The 15,297-nt window shown below is 65.4% G+C and overlaps 1 protein-coding gene across 7 annotated transcripts in view; it reads left to right on the top strand.

Annotated features, from left to right (window-relative positions):
- Positions 1-15,297, top strand: part of CAMK2B (calcium/calmodulin dependent protein kinase II beta) — an 82,577-nt gene that overhangs the window by 46,637 nt on the left and 20,643 nt on the right. For all 7 annotated transcript variants that reach the window (XM_040644463.1, XM_040644461.1, XM_040644459.1 and 4 more), the window contains exons 4-8: positions 2,729-2,783; positions 6,708-6,773; positions 12,303-12,375; positions 14,639-14,741; positions 14,825-14,908. In XM_040644463.1, coding sequence (XP_040500397.1) covers positions 2,729-2,783; positions 6,708-6,773; positions 12,303-12,375; positions 14,639-14,741; positions 14,825-14,908 — 381 coding nt within the window. The remainder of the gene's footprint in view (positions 1-2,728; positions 2,784-6,707; positions 6,774-12,302; positions 12,376-14,638; positions 14,742-14,824; positions 14,909-15,297) is intronic.

Raw genomic sequence — 15,297 nt, 5'->3', positions numbered from 1 at the left:
CCCCTACGCTGGGAGTGGGGTGCATAGAGCCGTTCCACTACCACCAGCTACCCAGGCAGAGCCCTCCCCAGATGGTACAGTTTCTCTTCAGAGACAAGGGGGTCCCTGGGCAGAGGAGGCAGCCGTGTGGCCTGGCTTCGGCAGTACCTTCTGTGGGAAATAGGCCTGGGTGTCTGGGATGGGCCCGACCCAGTGTCCCCAGCCTCCCTCCAACCTCCCCCCAGCCTCCCTCCATCTTCCCTCCAGCTTCTCTCCAGCCTCCCCCAACCTCTCCCAACCTCCCCCTAGCCTCCCCCAACCTCCTCCAGCCTCCACCAACCTCCCTCCAGCCTCCCTCCAGCCTCCCCCAGCCTCCCAGCAGCCTCCCTACAACTGCACTCATCCTCCCCTCTGCATACTGACCCTCTCTTCTCAGGGCCTGGCTCAGTGATGGCAAACCCCACCTTCTGGTTTCTGGGGCTGGAACTGATCTCCTTTGCTGGGTGGCTCCCCCCAGAGCTGGGCAGATGGGCATCTTGGAGGACATGCCCTGGGGGGACTTCCTGCCTGGACGGTGGAGGCCAGTGCAAGTTGGGGAGAGGAGAAAGGTCTCCAGTCTCCTGCTGCTTAGGCCCGCAGCTGGTGATGTCATGCATTGGGCTGGGCCTTGCCGCCATGAACAGCAAGGGGGTCCAGGGAGGGGGTCCAGAGGCTGCCTGGGAGGGTGGAGGGACCCCCTTGAGAGTCCCCTGGCCTGGGACCCAGGTACAGACCCTGGAAGAGCCATGGCCCCGGCGAGGGGAGCATCCTGGCTGCACCCCCGTGCCCTCTGTGTGGTGGCCTCGCGGGGCTTCCAGGCCTCGGCTGCCAGCAGGATGGTCTGTCGTCACCACATACCCTACTCAGTGTTACGTATTTCCTGCTTTATTCAGGTAGATTCCGTGACAAGTCACTTTTTCCCTCAGCTCTGTCAGAAATCAGTCTGATATGCTAGATATCATTAAAATAATATGCAACTATTTTTTAAATGTTAAAAGCATGCACACAGCCTCCACTCCTCCCAGACCCCCCGTGTCTCCCGGGTGAGGAGTTAGGACCCGCCAGCAGGCTTGACACTCTCCCACCAGCACTGGGGAGCAGGGGACTCCTGCAGCACCCCAGCTTTATGGACCCCTGGGCCTCCCCCAGAGAAGGAGAAGAAGGCCCCCAGGAATGTCCCTCAGGGGCCCCCAGGCCTTTCTCGGCTTGGAGCTCAAGGGGAGGCGACTGGGGCAGAGGAGGCTGCAGCTGGAGGGGGTGAAGTCTGCTCGCCGCCCCGATTTCACAGGGGGTCCTGGAAGGTGGTCGCGGTGAGCAGGGGTCTGCTGGGCGTTGGGGAGAAGCAGGCTAGCCCGGCAGAGTCAGCCCTGGGCTGTGGGCAGGAGGGAGGTCAGCATCGGCTCTGCGTGCCCGGAGGCCGCCAGAACGTCCCCGGGAGAGGTGACTGAGGCCAGGCAGCTGGCGGAGGATGGCAGCCCTGGAAGACCTCGCCTCGTGAGCGTGTGGCCAGAGCCTGAGGGGTGAGGGCGGAGGGGAGAAGGCTGGATGCCGGGCCCTTGAGCAGAGGCGCAGAGCAAGGAATGGGAGGGCAGCTGTCCGGAGCCAGCGCATGTGCCCCTCCTTGGTGGCCGGACACCTCGACTGCTCGGGCATGAGCCCGGCCTTGGTGGCAGGCTTGGGCCCATGTCAGTGACCGCTGCAGCCAGACTGGGCTTCCTGGCCGAAGACGCTGGCGGCCAGGCCCCCAGAGGCTTCCAGCAGGAGGAGGAAGGAGGCCTGCAGGCCGTTAGAAACTAGGGCAGCATCGAGGGTGCGGGGAACCGCCGCATAACCTGCCTCTACTGTGCGCCCAGCGCTGACTACGAGGCGGGAGTGAGAAGTGAGGCAAAAACCACTTACCCTAAGGGAGTTCGAGAGCCCCTGCTCCCCTCGCCGCGTGGCCTTTGGGGAGCGGTGCGCCTGTCTGCGGTGTGCCTGGCCTCTCAGCGGCTGGAGCGCGTCCGGATGACCGCACGAGGTGCTCAGAGCAGCGCCTGTAGGAGGCAGAATGGGGCTCAGGAAGGGCCGTGTCCAGGGTGAACCGTTCCTAGAAGTATTTGCTATGGAGTTCCGGGTACATCTCCGGCTCTGCAGAGAGGCGGCTGTGGGGCTGGCGTTTTGCGCTGAGAGCCGCTTACTTGGCCACTCGCACACTCATCAGAGGCTCGGCGGCACCCTCCGGCCGGGCGCTGCTGTGGGCTCAGGGACACAGAGAGCGGCCAGCCAGGGTGAGGGAGCGCCTGGAACCCGAACCCAGGGCCTGAGCTTTTGCAAGTGGTGCCTCACTGGGCTCCGTTCGCTTGTCCCGAGAGGCGGGCGACGGGGCCCCACGGTGCTCCTCTCCTGTGGGCGGCTCCTTTCCAGGGCCTGGTCCAGGGGGCCTCGACCCTGTGGCCCCACCCCGCCTGCGACGCCTGGTGCCCTGGCGGGGGCTGAGAGGGGCCTGGGTCTCCCTCTGGCAGAAGAAAGGGGATAGCAGACACCTAGAGCCCCGTGGATGCCCTCCTGGGACCCATGGCTCTCCCCTCGGGCTCTGTCCTGCAGCCCCCTGCTCTGGGGAGCCCCAAGCCCTTATCGGGATGGGTGGGCCCCTCCACAAGGGAGGGGGGCTGCGCGGCGAGGGCGGGTCCCGGGCTGGGCCAGCCCCTCATGGCCTTTTCTGTCTCCACAGTGCGGCTGCACGACAGCATCTCCGAGGAAGGGTTCCACTACCTGGTCTTTGATCTGTAAGTGCTTGAGCTGGGGTCGCTCCCCTGTGCGGCTGGGGTGGGGGGGATCTGAGGCTTCCGCAGCCCCTGCCTCCCAGGCCCCCTCCCTTCCAGCATCGCCAGCACAGCCTCCCCACCGTCCATGTCTGGAGTCCCACAAAGTTGGGGCTGCCCCCTGGGTCCTCTCGTCCACAGGGCAAGTGGGGGGCAGGGGGCGGAGGAGCCAGGGGAGGGGAAGCCTTCCTTCGCTGGTGTTCCCCTGGGGTCCTCTGCACAGCCGACTGGCATGAGCGTGTGTGCCATGAGGTTTCTGGGGTGCACACATGTATGCGTGTGTACACACGTGTGTACACACGTGTGCGTGTGCAGGGTCTGATGTGCGGGCTTTGGGGCCTCTGGCGGCTCTTCTTCCTGCGGGATTTAGGAGCAGTGAGCTCATCCCGTCCTTCCCTGGCAGCTCCCACTACGCAGATATATTGAGCTGCCCGTGACTCACTGCGGCAGGGGGCCTGGGAAGTGGGTGGGCAGGGGCCCGCAGGCTTTGGGCGGCCCCTAGTGGCCTCTGCATGGCCGCAGGGCCAGGGCACTGTCATCGGTGTGACAGGACGCCCGCCTGGGGCAGCTGCTTCTCCCTCCAAGGACAGATGCCACCGCGGCCATGGGGCGCAGAGCCTGGGGAGCCCTCAGGGCCCTCCGGGTCCCCTGGTCAAGAGAGGCTGGGACTGTCCCTGCAGGGGCTTGGTCCCCTCTCAATCCCCCAGTGTCCCACAAGACCATGCCAGGGCTGGCCTGGGACACAGCTGCCACCGCCAGGCTGAGGCTGTGTCCAAAACGTCTGTCCCATGGTCCCTGCAGAGGGGGGCAGACTTGTCGTTCCCCCCCCCCGTGTGCCCCCAGACCCACCCAGCGTCACAGGAATGTAGAGGGCATGGGGCTGGAGGGCGGCCATGCCCAGGCCCTGGTGGCAGACAGGCAGGTGGGTGTGATTCAGGAGAAGACAGGAGGGAGAGAACAGGGTGTGGGTGTCCGTGTGTGCATGTGTGTGACTGCATGTGTGTGTAACTGCGTGTGTGTGCGTGTGTGCACACACGCGTGTAGGTCCACGTCTCTTGGCCGACATGACAGGCAAGCGTGGGGAGAAGCTCTGTGAGGCCAGAGAGAAGTACTTGGTGGTGTTTCGCGGGGGGTGGCGGAGGGGAAGGGCCCAGGCCCCGCACCCCCCCCCCGAAATCCTCTGTGGCCCACGGGCCTGTGGTGCTTCTGCGCCCGCGGAGGCCCCTGCTCCGGGGCACCCGGGATGCCCTTGGGCCTCAGGCAGCTGTTTCTGGTGTGGGTGGTGTGGGTAGTGTGGGGGGGAGTGAGGAGGAGGAGAGACAGGCCCTGCCCTCCTCAGCCCCCCCCCGTCACACTGCACACCCGCTGCAGGTCTGTGGTGCCGGAACTGGGGAACCACTTCCCGCCTGGGTTGGCGTCACCTTCAGGAGGCCCCAAGTTTGGGGGAGGTATGGATTCAGGAGTTGACAGGTGGGAATGTCATAGGGCCTTGGGGACAGCCCAGAATCAGCCACGCTGTCCCGCAGAGGACAGGGAGGACAGGAGGAGATGTTGGCCTCTGGATCAGGCTCCTTGCCAGTGTGAGACGCCACCCCCTTAACAACCAAGACCCTGCCCTGTAGCCCAGGTGCCCGTCAGCATAGACGGAAGCCTCCTGTGGTCACAGGACCCAGAGGGCCTGTCCCCAGCCCTGGGCGAGGCTTCCCGGGGGGGGACCCCCACGTTTGGACTCGGGGTCTGCACAGCCTCACCTGTGAGCTCTGGGTGCAGAGAGAGAAACAGTGAGTCTCCCTCTCCTGGGTTGGGCCTCTAACTCCATCCTCTTGCTCCACACATGCACACACATGCCTGTAGGCACACCCAGGCACTCACGTGCACACCCAGGTGCACACCCCGGCACACATATGTGTCTACACGCACGTGAGGCTCTGTCTCCGTTAGGCACTCGCCTGCTCTGAGCCTCAGGCTCTTTCGGGGGCAGGTTGGGACCCTGAAAGCTGCTTGCTCCCAGAGTTGTTGGCATGTCCGGTGGGGTCACAAGGCAAGTGTGTAGCTGGAGTGGGGGCATGCTGACGCCCCACACATCCTGATTTTCTTTCTCTCCAACGTTAAGGGAGAGCCCGCCCATGCCAGGGGCACCCATTCAGCAGGGCCCGTGCCCGGCGCCTCTGCCACAAGCCAGCCCTGCCCCGCCCCACCCATGGGGCACAGAAATGAGGCCGACCCAAGCCACGCATTCGAGAACAGAAATGCAGGTGGAGAGACACAGCCCAGGGGGCCAGTGCAGCTGCAGAAGGAGGTGCCCCCAGGCCTGCCCAACTCAGGGGTGGGGAGCCTGGGTAGAGTCTGCTGGCGGACTCAGAGCCTGCCAAGTTGGGTGAGGGGCTCCTCCCTGCTCCCCCTGCCTCTGGGCCCCACCCCCGTTGGCTTCACCTTTCTATCCACCCGTATTTTCCAACCCAAGGCACCCTAGGTTGCCTGGAAACTTTCTGGTTTCCCAGATGCCCTCCAGGCAGTGGCTCCTGTCCGGGTGTCCATCCTGGTCATAGGGCCTGCAGGCCCTCCCTGAGCAGGGACACAAGTGGGTGTGTGGACAGAAATCCCGCCCTCCTCCTAGATGGGACTTTGAACACCGCACGGTCTCACCTACCAGCCAGGCCAGATCCAGGCACCGTCTCTCTGGCCCCTTGCTCTGTGCAGGGACACATCTCCGGTGCTGGGGGATTTGAGGAAGGAGCCGGATCTCGGCAGGCCTGGCATGAGTGTCACAAAGTCTGGGTAACGCTGTAAGGCCTGGGTCAGACTCCTGTGCTGCCCAGCTGGGCGCCACTCTGCTGAGGCTCAGCTTTTCGTGCGTGATACTGCCAGTGTCACGGAGGGGGCGTGAGGGTGAAACTGAACGGATACCGTGTGTAAGGACTTGGTCGGTTGTTGGTCCTAGGAGGTGATGAAAATAGGGCGGAGGAGGAAGAGGAGAGGGGGTGGAGGAGGAGGAGGACATGGTGGAGGAGGAGGAGGTGGAGGAGGAGGTGGAGGAGGAAGAGGATGAGAAGGGGTGGAGGAGGAGGAGGAGGAGTGGAGGAGGAGGAGGGGGAGGAGGAGGGGGGGGAGGAGGAGGTGGAGGAGGTGGAGGAGGTGGAGGAGGAGGAGGGGGGGAGGAGGGGGGGGAGGAGGAGGAGGGGGGGGAGGTGGAGGAGGAAGAGGTGGAGGAGGTGGAGGAGGAGGGGGGGGGGGGGGGGGGGGGAGGAGGAGGAGGGGGGGGAGGAGGAGGTGGAAGAGGTGGAGGAGGTGGAGGAGGAGGGGGGGGGGGGGGGGGGGGGAGGAGGAGGAGGGGGGGGAGGAGGAGGTGGAAGAGGTGGAGGAGGTGGAGGAGGAGGGGGGGGGGGGGGGGGGGGGAGGAGGAGGAGGGGGGGGAGGAGGAGGTGGAAGAGGTGGAGGAGGTGGAGGAGGAGGGGGGGGGGGGGGGGGGGGGAGGAGGAGGAGGGGGGGGAGGAGGAGGTGGAAGAGGTGGAGGAGGTGGAGGAGGAGGGGGGGGGGGGGGGGGGGGGAGGAGGAGGAGGGGGGGGAGGAGGAGGTGGAAGAGGTGGAGGAGGTGGAGGAGGAGGGGGGGGGGGGGGGGGGGGGAGGAGGAGGAGGAGGAGGAGGAGGAGGAGGAGGAGGTGGAGGAGGAGGAGGAGGTGGAGGAGGAAGAGGAGGTGGAGGAGGAGGTGGAGGAGGGGTGGAGGAGGAGGGGTGGAGGAGAAAGAGGGGTGGAGGAGGAGGTGGAGGAGGAGGGGTGGAGGAGATGGAGGAGGTGGAGAAGGAGTTGATGTCAGTGCTGATGGCAGTGATGGAAGTGACGAGGACGAGGGGTCTCCGGAATCTGTGACCTCCGTGCTCTGCCTGCAGGGTCACGGGCGGGGAGCTGTTTGAGGACATCGTGGCCAGAGAGTACTACAGCGAGGCGGATGCCAGGTGGGTGTGCAGTCCTCGCTCCTTCGGGCCCTCTTCCCTCCCACCCCTGCCTCACTTGGTCCCAGTCCTGCCCCTGTGGCCCACGTGTGCTCCCTGTGACCACAGTGGCAGCCGGGCAGCCGGGCGGAGGCGTCGGTCCGTGGCCTGGCGGACAGCCCAGCGGAGCCCTTCCGGGAGCCTTGAGCAGGTCCCAGGAGCAGCGGGCAGCTCGTGTGTCCTCCCCCAGCCTGGAGGCTCGTGGAGTCAGGGAGCACCCTGGCCGGCTCTGCTCCCCCCGGGGTGGGGACTGGCCCACAGAGGGGTTTTTTCCGTGGGGCGGTGGAAAGGGAGTCACGGTGCTCCTCCCTTGGCTGTCTGTCCCGTAGTAGGCACCCACGGGGCCTTCCTCAAGGAGATGGGCGGTTTCCAAATGCTTTTCTGAAGATAGGGCAGGGGTCCTCTTTCACGCATCCTCCAGGGCCGGAGGCAGGAAGGGAAGGCAAGGGGGGTTTGTGGCTCCGGAACTCTGTCTGCGGCTGTCCTTCGTGGGGCCCTGTGTGCAAGGATGGAGGGAGTCAGGCTCCTTCCAGGTGAGGCTTCCGTGTGGGCCCCTGGGCAGCCGATCCTCCTGGGGCCAGCCGTTCCTCCTTGGGTCAGCCGTCACGGGATGAGGGGCCCAGGGACCTCAGGGTGCCACCTGCAGCACACTGCTGGGGACGCAGGGTCCTCGTTCCTGGAAGAGCAGGCCGTCGGTGGCCTGCTGTGGCCCATGCTGGAGTCGTCCCTGACCGTGCATCTCAGCTTGAGGATGGCTGAGGCCGGCTGCTCCCCGCCCGCTGGGGCCAGGAGCCCCTCCCGCGACAATGAGAAAAGGCCACTCTGGTCATCCATCTCTAGGCAGTGGTGTTAACTCTGGATGCTTTTTATTTTTAATTTTTTATGTTACTTGTTTTTTCTAAAAATCTTACTAATGAACATGTATTCCTTTTCTAATCAAAAAAATGAAAATTCTTATTTTAATTTTTAAAAATTTTATTTATGTATTTGAGAGCGAGCGAGTGCAAGCAGGGGGGAGTGGCAGGCAGAGGGAGAGGGAGAAGCAGACTCCCCGCGGAGCAGGGAGCCCGATGCGGGGCTCGGTCCTGGGACCCTGGGATCATGACCTGAGCCGAAGACAGACGTTTCACCGACTGAGCCCCCCAGGATTGCCTTGAATATTATTTTTAGAAGTAACTTTTCATGATTTGCTTCTGCACCCACGGGCGACCTCGCCTGCTGGTAACAGGCTGAGCGAGTCCCGGGGCTGCCTGGGTCCCCACAGAGCCCAGCAGCCAGAGGTGGGTGGTCCTCTGGGTCAGGGCCGGGGTTGGGTGTCAGGGACAGGCGGGGCTGCGGCTTCTCCTCTGGCCAGCCTGCCCGAGGGCGCAGCGGCACGGGCTGCCTTCCCCAGGCTCCTTGAAAGACCTTCGTTTTGCCCACTCCCCTGGGAGTGGCCAGTCCCCTGCAGGAATGGGAAGATCTGGTTCTGATTTCCTCCTTTAAGAAAAGTAGAGAGTGGAGCAGAGCCGCGTCCCCTTGCTCTGTGCTGCTGGGGTGGGGACGTCCGGAGAGTGGGCACCTGCGTGCTGGGCCTGGGCCGTCCTGAACTCTGCTGGGGTGGGAGGAGCTCTGCGGGGCCAGCAGGTGCAGGCCCAGCCAGGTGGGCAGGGTCCCGGCTGGCTGGGTCCCGGCTGGCTGTCCCCCGGTCCGGTCCCAGGGCCCACCGCCAGGGTATTGGCAGCGTGAGGAGGGCTGATTTGTAGTTCTGCCACCAGGGCCACCTGGCTGCCTGCATCCGGGCAGGTGGCCTTCACGGCCCTCTGTTTCCCTGACTACAACGCCCTGCCCCGGGGCCTTAGTCCTCAGCACCTGCCACTGCTGGGAGCCTGGCGCCTTCCCTGTGTTCCGTAGCAGGTGCTCTTGGCTGAGGGGTGATATGGCCTGTGGCTGTGGCCCCCTCTTGGCTGGGAGTCCCCGGGGCTCCCCCAGCCTGCCCACGGTGCCTTCCTCCTGTGCCCGCCCATGCCAACTGTGCATACACCCCACGTCCCCCAACACCTGTGGCCTCCGAGCTCCTCCCTCACCCACCTGCCCCTCCTGCCTGCCTCTTGGCCTCGTCTCCAACACCCCCTCCAACCCCCAGCCCCACCGCTTGGCGCTCATGGATGCCTCCTGCCCCGCTGTTGTCGGGGACCCTGTGGTGGAGGGCTCCCCTGGTGTTTGGGGCCCCTTGGAACTGGCCCAGAGGAGATGGGGCTGGGGTCCCCCCCCAAATGCCTAGTTTTCTCTCACAAAGCCCGCCTTGCTCATAGTCTAGCTCTGAGGAGGGGACAAGGGGACCAGAGGACACTCCCGGGGAGCGCCTCCAGCTGCCTTTTCTCCCAGGAGCTCAGGTCCCCGGCTTGCATTGGCGATGCCCCGCACTTGACCTTGGTGCTGGTGCTTTGTTTGTGGGCTGGAGGGCCCGACAGAGTCTGCTGTGGACATCCGCACGGTGGTCACCCGTGGGCATCGTCAGGAACCGTGACGGACGTGCTAAGGCTAACTCCCATCCTGGGACGGCTGCCTGGTTCTGGGGACCTGCCACAGAAAGGGGTTCGGGGCTGTGCTGAGGCGGGGACCTGGATGCCAGCCACGTGGGGTGGCAGGGAGGCCCGGCCCGGGCTGGTGAATTGGCGGCCCTTCCAGGGGCCTGCCGGGGCCGTGCTGCCCACGGGAGGGTCTCGAGGCTTCCAACGTGGCGAATCTCTGGAGGGGGCGGGAGCAAAGCAGGCCTTGCTTTTCTGAGCTCTTTCCTAATCCCACTTCAGAGGAACTTGGCGTTTGGTGGGGAACCTGGACGGTCTTCTTCCAAAGCAGGGAAAGCAAAGGTCAAAACATTTAGAACCCAGTTTTTAAAAGCCTAGAAAGCTATGTGGCTCTTGATAGATGTTTCAAGGGCCCCCTGAGAATCCGACTGCCCCAACGAGGAGGAAGAGGAGGCAGCAGGGGCGCAGCTGAGGGAACCCCAGAACCCTGAGAATAGCATCCAGGACCCAGCCAGCGTCTGGAATGCGCTTGGGACCTACTCTGAGCACAGAGAGGCCCCGCAAGGGAGATGGTACAATGTAAACAGAAGGCAGAAGGGGGCAGGCCTCCCAGGCTGTGGTCCCAGGTTGGAGGGGGGGGGCGGTGGTCCCCAGGAGCCCCCCAGGGCAGGGCTGCCTAGAATGGCACCTGGCAGGCTGCGGAGACAGTCTCCCACCACCACGTGGCTGGGAGCCCCCCACAGCTTTCTCGTGGGGACCCCAAATTGCTTAGCCCGCTCACTCCTGGGCACAAGGTAGGGGGCAAAACCATTGCAAGTCTGTGTCCTGCCAGCTGGTTTCTCAATCACGGTGGCCGTGAAGCCCGCGGAGCAGGGTCTCCGGCGGGCGGACACGGTCTGTCCTCAGAGTTGCAGGGACACAGCCAAGTCCCGCGATGCTCTTGGAGAGGTGCAGACCCTCTGCCGGCTCGGGGCTGTGGGCTCGCGCCTCTGGTGCTGCTTTGGGCCCTGCATTCCTGGGAGGGGATGAGGGGGAGGGCAGGGGTGCAGTCCCCTAATTCCGAGCCGGCGTTACCAGTCTGTCCTGCAGCAGATGGACCCGTGGGTCCAACAAACGTTCTTAGAACATCTTCCTGCTGGGTGGGGGAAAGCACGATCGAGAGGAAAGAGCCACGTCTGTACTGTCACGGGGGCCACAGGCCAGGCAGAGACACCCACACAGAAGCCGTGGCCACCGTGGGACCGCAGTGGGCATGACCAGCATAGGAAGTCCAGAGGGTGTTGTCAAGGGTCAGAGCCAAGGAAGGGTCTCAAGGGGGAATGTGGAAGACGGGCTCCACCCCAAGCTGAAGTGGGATGTGCCTCGGGCTCAGCAGGTCTGACTGGAAGCCAGGTCACCCCAGGGCCTGCAGGAGCGGCCAGAGGCTCAGGCCACGCCCGCCTGTGGCCCGTGGGGGCTGTTGTGCGGGGAGGGCGGGGCTCCCACCGAACAGCAGGGCGCACGCTGGGTGCAGGCCAGGGCCGAGCTGCTGCAGCTCAGGAGGGGGCTAGTCTGCCAGGGCTCCCCACCCCCCTCTCCACGAAGATGCCACAGTGTGCAGTGGTCCCAGGGACCTGCTGACAGCCCCGGGGCTCCAGGTGGGCAGTGAGTGGCAGGTGGCTGCAGGCTGGGAAAGCCATCCCTGCCCTGGGGCCTGGCTCAGCGACCTCAGTGGCAAGTGCTGGGGGCCTTGCCTGCCCTCTGCCTGCACCCTGCGGCCTGCCCTGACCTTAGAGGCGGGGCCCTGGAGAGCTTCCCAGACCTCATCATGGCCGGGCTCTGCTCAGCTGAGTAGGTCCCCCCAACGAGCTTGCTGTGGGGGGTCAGCCCATGGGCGCTGAGCCCATGGCTGCAGTAATGGGGACAGGGATGCCACCAGGACAGGGATGAGGATCACAGGCGACAGTTCTGGGCAGATGGGGGCTTTGTGGGAGTCACAAGAACAAGGATGGTTTTGAGAATGAGTTAGGCCAGGACACAGGGACAGGAGACCCCAGGTCACAAGGGCATGAGAATCAGGACATGGGAGGGGGGCTGTGGTTCCAGCTATCAAGGGGTTGTCTCCCACAGCTTTGGGCCCGGCTCCTTCTGACCCCCCGAAAGCTCAGGAACCGTCATCATTAGGGTTCCAAGGTCCTGGCTTGTGCAGGGAGGAAATTCAGGTTTACTTTCTTATGCCGCGGGCGGGTGACCCCCAGGGGTGGCCAGAGCTATTTGAGGAACAGGTCGGGTCCCTCACCCCCATTCCGAGTTCGCTGTTAGGAAAACAAAGCCCACACCTCCCGCTGACCCTGTCACCTTGCAGGGTCCAGCTGTGGCAGGAGGGGGCCTGAAGCCATTTGCCTCCCAGCCTCGCCCCCACCCAGAGGGGCTGTGACTGCGGTCCTGGGCAGGGGGTCCTGGCCACCTGTGGCTGGCCACGCTGCAGGGGCGGCTGGGACCCCCAAGGAGCCTGTGCCTGGCTGGGGGCAGCTGGGGACTGTGTGCACCCCTCGGGCCATCTGGGGGAGGCAGTCTCAGGCCACAGGGTGTTGTGTGCACGGAGGCTGGGGGTTGTCGGGATCTGCTGCGTGGGCAGTGTTGTTCACGCGCGGGTGTCCGCAGAGCCAGAGGGCAGCCCTGACCTCCAGCCAGTCGTGCCCGGAAGGCCCCCTCTCAGAGGACACCTGGCTCAGGGTCGGGTACACGGGGAACAGGGCTGTGTCCTCTGAATGTGGCTTCCGCGGGCCTGGTCAGAGGAGAAGGTGGGGCGCGGGGGGCGGGGAGGGCCCTGCCTTGTGCTGGCCCGCGGGGGGCCGCCCTTCTAGCGGGCGTCGCCTCTCCTGTATGGCAGGCAGCATCTCGATTCTCTGCTTCCCCGCGACCCCAGTGCCACACAGCCTCCCACTCCTGCACAACCCCCCCCCGAGCGCACCCTCACTAACACGCCTGCTGTTTGCCACAGTCACTGCATCCAGCAGATCCTGGAGGCGGTTCTCCACTGCCACCAGATGGGGGTCGTCCACAGGGACCTCAAGGTGAGTCCCCACCCTGCTCTGTGCGAGCTGTCTGTCTGCGCCTGCATGTCGTGCAAAAGGAGGCCCTGGAGGGGCAGGGGCAGCGCCAGGAGCGCTGTGTGTGTGAGTGCGCACAAGCATGGGGGGGTCCGTGCAGGTGCATGTGTGCGTGAGAATGCACGCGTGTGTGCGTGCGTGTGTGTTTGCACACGTCCCTCCAGACGCCTGCAGGCTCCAGGACCGAGAGAGGGCAGTAGCCTGTCGGCACATGTCCACTCGGGCTGTGTCTCTGGGCTCCAGGTGAGACACAGACCCGGCAGGGGGCACACGGGCGATGTGCACGCAGACGGGGCTGATGCCAAGGGAGCAGGGGTGAGGCGCCGGCCTTGCTGGCCTCTGCCAGCGTCCAGCCCATCCCGCAAGCCTCTGCTGCCCCTGGCTCCGCTCTGGGCAAAGTGGTTTGTCACCCCCCAGGGCACAGCGTGGCCTCGGGAGGAACAGCACCCGTCCACCTCCCCTGCCTGCCGGTCTCTCCAAAGCTGGGTTCCTGTCCGCTTTTTCTCTGGGCTGGGTGGGGGGAGGGCCTGTCATTCCTGCCGAGAGTCCCCAGGTGGCATGTGAGACCAACCTTCCCACACTGAATGGGGTCACACCTCCCTTGGGCCACCGAGGGGTGTGCGTGTGAGCTGATCTTGGCAGGGCTACTCTGGGGATGGTGTCCCACCAGGAGCAGGCCTGGGACCCCCCTTCCGTGCCCTTCACATCTCTCTCTGCACGTCCCACACAGTCCTGCGTCCCTCCGCCTGTGCCCCAGGCCTGCCTGTTGTGCCCGTGCTGGGCCTCACCGTGTGTTACCACGTTTGGTCTGAAGCAGTGTCCCGTGGAGCCATGCGTCCCCACATCGTCCGTGGAGCCCAGAATTCATAGCTGACTCTGAGGCCACGGCATAGGAGTGAACATAGGTGCCCCCCCCCCCCAGACGTGACCCGGGGCAAACAACCCTTGCTGAAAAGAACAAAAGGGCAGGACGAGTAGGCCTTCTGCCTCCTGCCAGGTGTGGAGGGCAGACGGCCTCTCCTCTCCCGGAGAGGACCCCCGTCTCCTGATGGGGACAGACCCCCGAGGCGGTACCGTGCTGGGTTTGCTCTCAGCTGAGGTGGGGGGGAGCAGAGGGGTTTGGCACCGTGTCAGGGGGTTGCGAGGGAGCCGGGCAGGAGCGGGGGTCCCCAGCCCTTCCCTGGGGCCGAGCCCACCGAGTGCCGCTTTGTTGGCCCTGAAGTGTGGAAGTGCTGCCCGGCCACCTCAGGTGCAAGGGGAGTGGGGGCCCCGCAGCCCCACTTATGTTGGCAAAATGAAGATGCTGAGGGGCCTCTGGGCTGTGCTGGGCAGGCAGGGCCCATGTCTCCAGCATGTGCCACCTGTGGTGACGGAGCTCGTCCCCAGCCAGCTGCGTGGGGCCCGGGGAAGCCCTGGTTTCTGCCATGGGGCTGGCATCCTTCGCGGGTTCCGAGGGCCGCGTGTCTCATTCTGACACCTCAGGGTGACGAGCAGTGTTGACACGGTCTTTCTGGCGGTGTGCGCCTTTCTCGGGGCACTGAAATGGCAGTGTGGTCTCAGTGGGCCTGCCCGTCGGGAGGGCGGCCTGGGGCGGGGGCTGGGGGTGCTCGGAGCCCCGGGAGGTCAGGGACGAGGAGGTCCAGAGGCCCTGAACTCTGAGTGCTCCGCGCTGACCGCTGACCGCGAGAGGTGGCCAGGCCGGGGTGGGAGGGCCCTGTGGACAGGACCAGTGCATAGGGACCGCCGTGGTGCTCCCGTGGGACAGGGGACGAACGTCCTTTCAGCTTGCCCGAGGGCGCTGCTCTCTGAGGCAGGGGGGCCTGCGAGGGGCCTTTCCCACCTGTGGGCACACGACAGGCGGAGCCAGAGGGATGGGGTGGGTGCCACCTCCTTCCTCCTGGTCCTCTGGGGGCGCCTCCTCAGGCAGCCCCCCACCGGCCTGGAGCACCCCAACACGGGACATGGGGAAGGCAGTGCCTGCCCGCGCTGGTGAGGTGCACTCAGGTCTGCTTGCCGCACTCCGAGTTCTCAGCCTGGGTGTGACAGCTCCCCTCTGCCCCCCGGGGGTCACGAGGAGTCCGCCGGGGCAGCACCCCGTGGTGGGGGCCGGAGGGGGTCCAACCTGTGCGCCCCAGCCTGCAAAGCGCCGTCCCGTCTGTTGCGCTCCCTTCCCTCCGTGCCCCCGCGTGTAACCCGCACCCGCACCGGCGGGCCGCCTTGTCCGCAGCCCGAGAATCTGCTTTTGGCCAGCAAGTGCAAGGGGGCGGCCGTGAAGCTGGCGGACTTCGGCCTGGCCATCGAGGTGCAGGGGGACCAGCAGGCATGGTTCGGTGAGTGTCCGGCTGGCCGGCCCAGGCGAGGGCGGGGGTCCGCTGCCGTCTCGGCCCTCACGCTGCCCCTCCGCTGTCCCCAGGGTTCGCCGGCACGCCAGGCTACCTGTCCCCAGAGGTCCTGCGCAAGGAGGCCTATGGCAAGCCAGTGGACATCTGGGCGTGCGGTGAGACCTCTGTGGAGGCGGGTGTGGGGCCACGGGGCCACTTGGCCACAGTGGAGGGAGCCCTGCGCCCGTGCCACTTGCACCGTGCCAGGCCCGCCCCTGGGCTGCCGCCAGCCGGGAGCCCCCTCCCCACACAGACTAGAATTGCTAACGTGACCTTGGCTCTTGCTGAAAAGCCCACCACCCCAGTTCCCTGCCCCTCACCCAGAAGAGAGGTCTGGGCCAGAAGGATGGGGGGGGGATGCAGACCGCTGTGGCAGGGCTGCCTTCTTGGTGGGGGTCTCAGGCGGAGCTGAGCCCAGGACATGACACTTGTGTTCCAAGGGCACGGGGATGGGCTGTGGCTGGGTGCAGGGTGTGGGTGGGGGCTGCCAGGCACAGGGAGTGGG

The sequence above is a fragment of the Ursus maritimus genome, unplaced genomic scaffold (genome assembly GCF_017311325.1).
Source record: "Ursus maritimus isolate PB19 unplaced genomic scaffold, ASM1731132v1 scaffold_3, whole genome shotgun sequence".
In the NCBI taxonomy this organism is placed as follows: domain Eukaryota; kingdom Metazoa; phylum Chordata; class Mammalia; order Carnivora; family Ursidae; genus Ursus; species Ursus maritimus.
The sequence above is the reverse complement of the archived record's forward strand: the minus strand, read 5'-3'. Positions and strand labels throughout refer to the sequence as shown.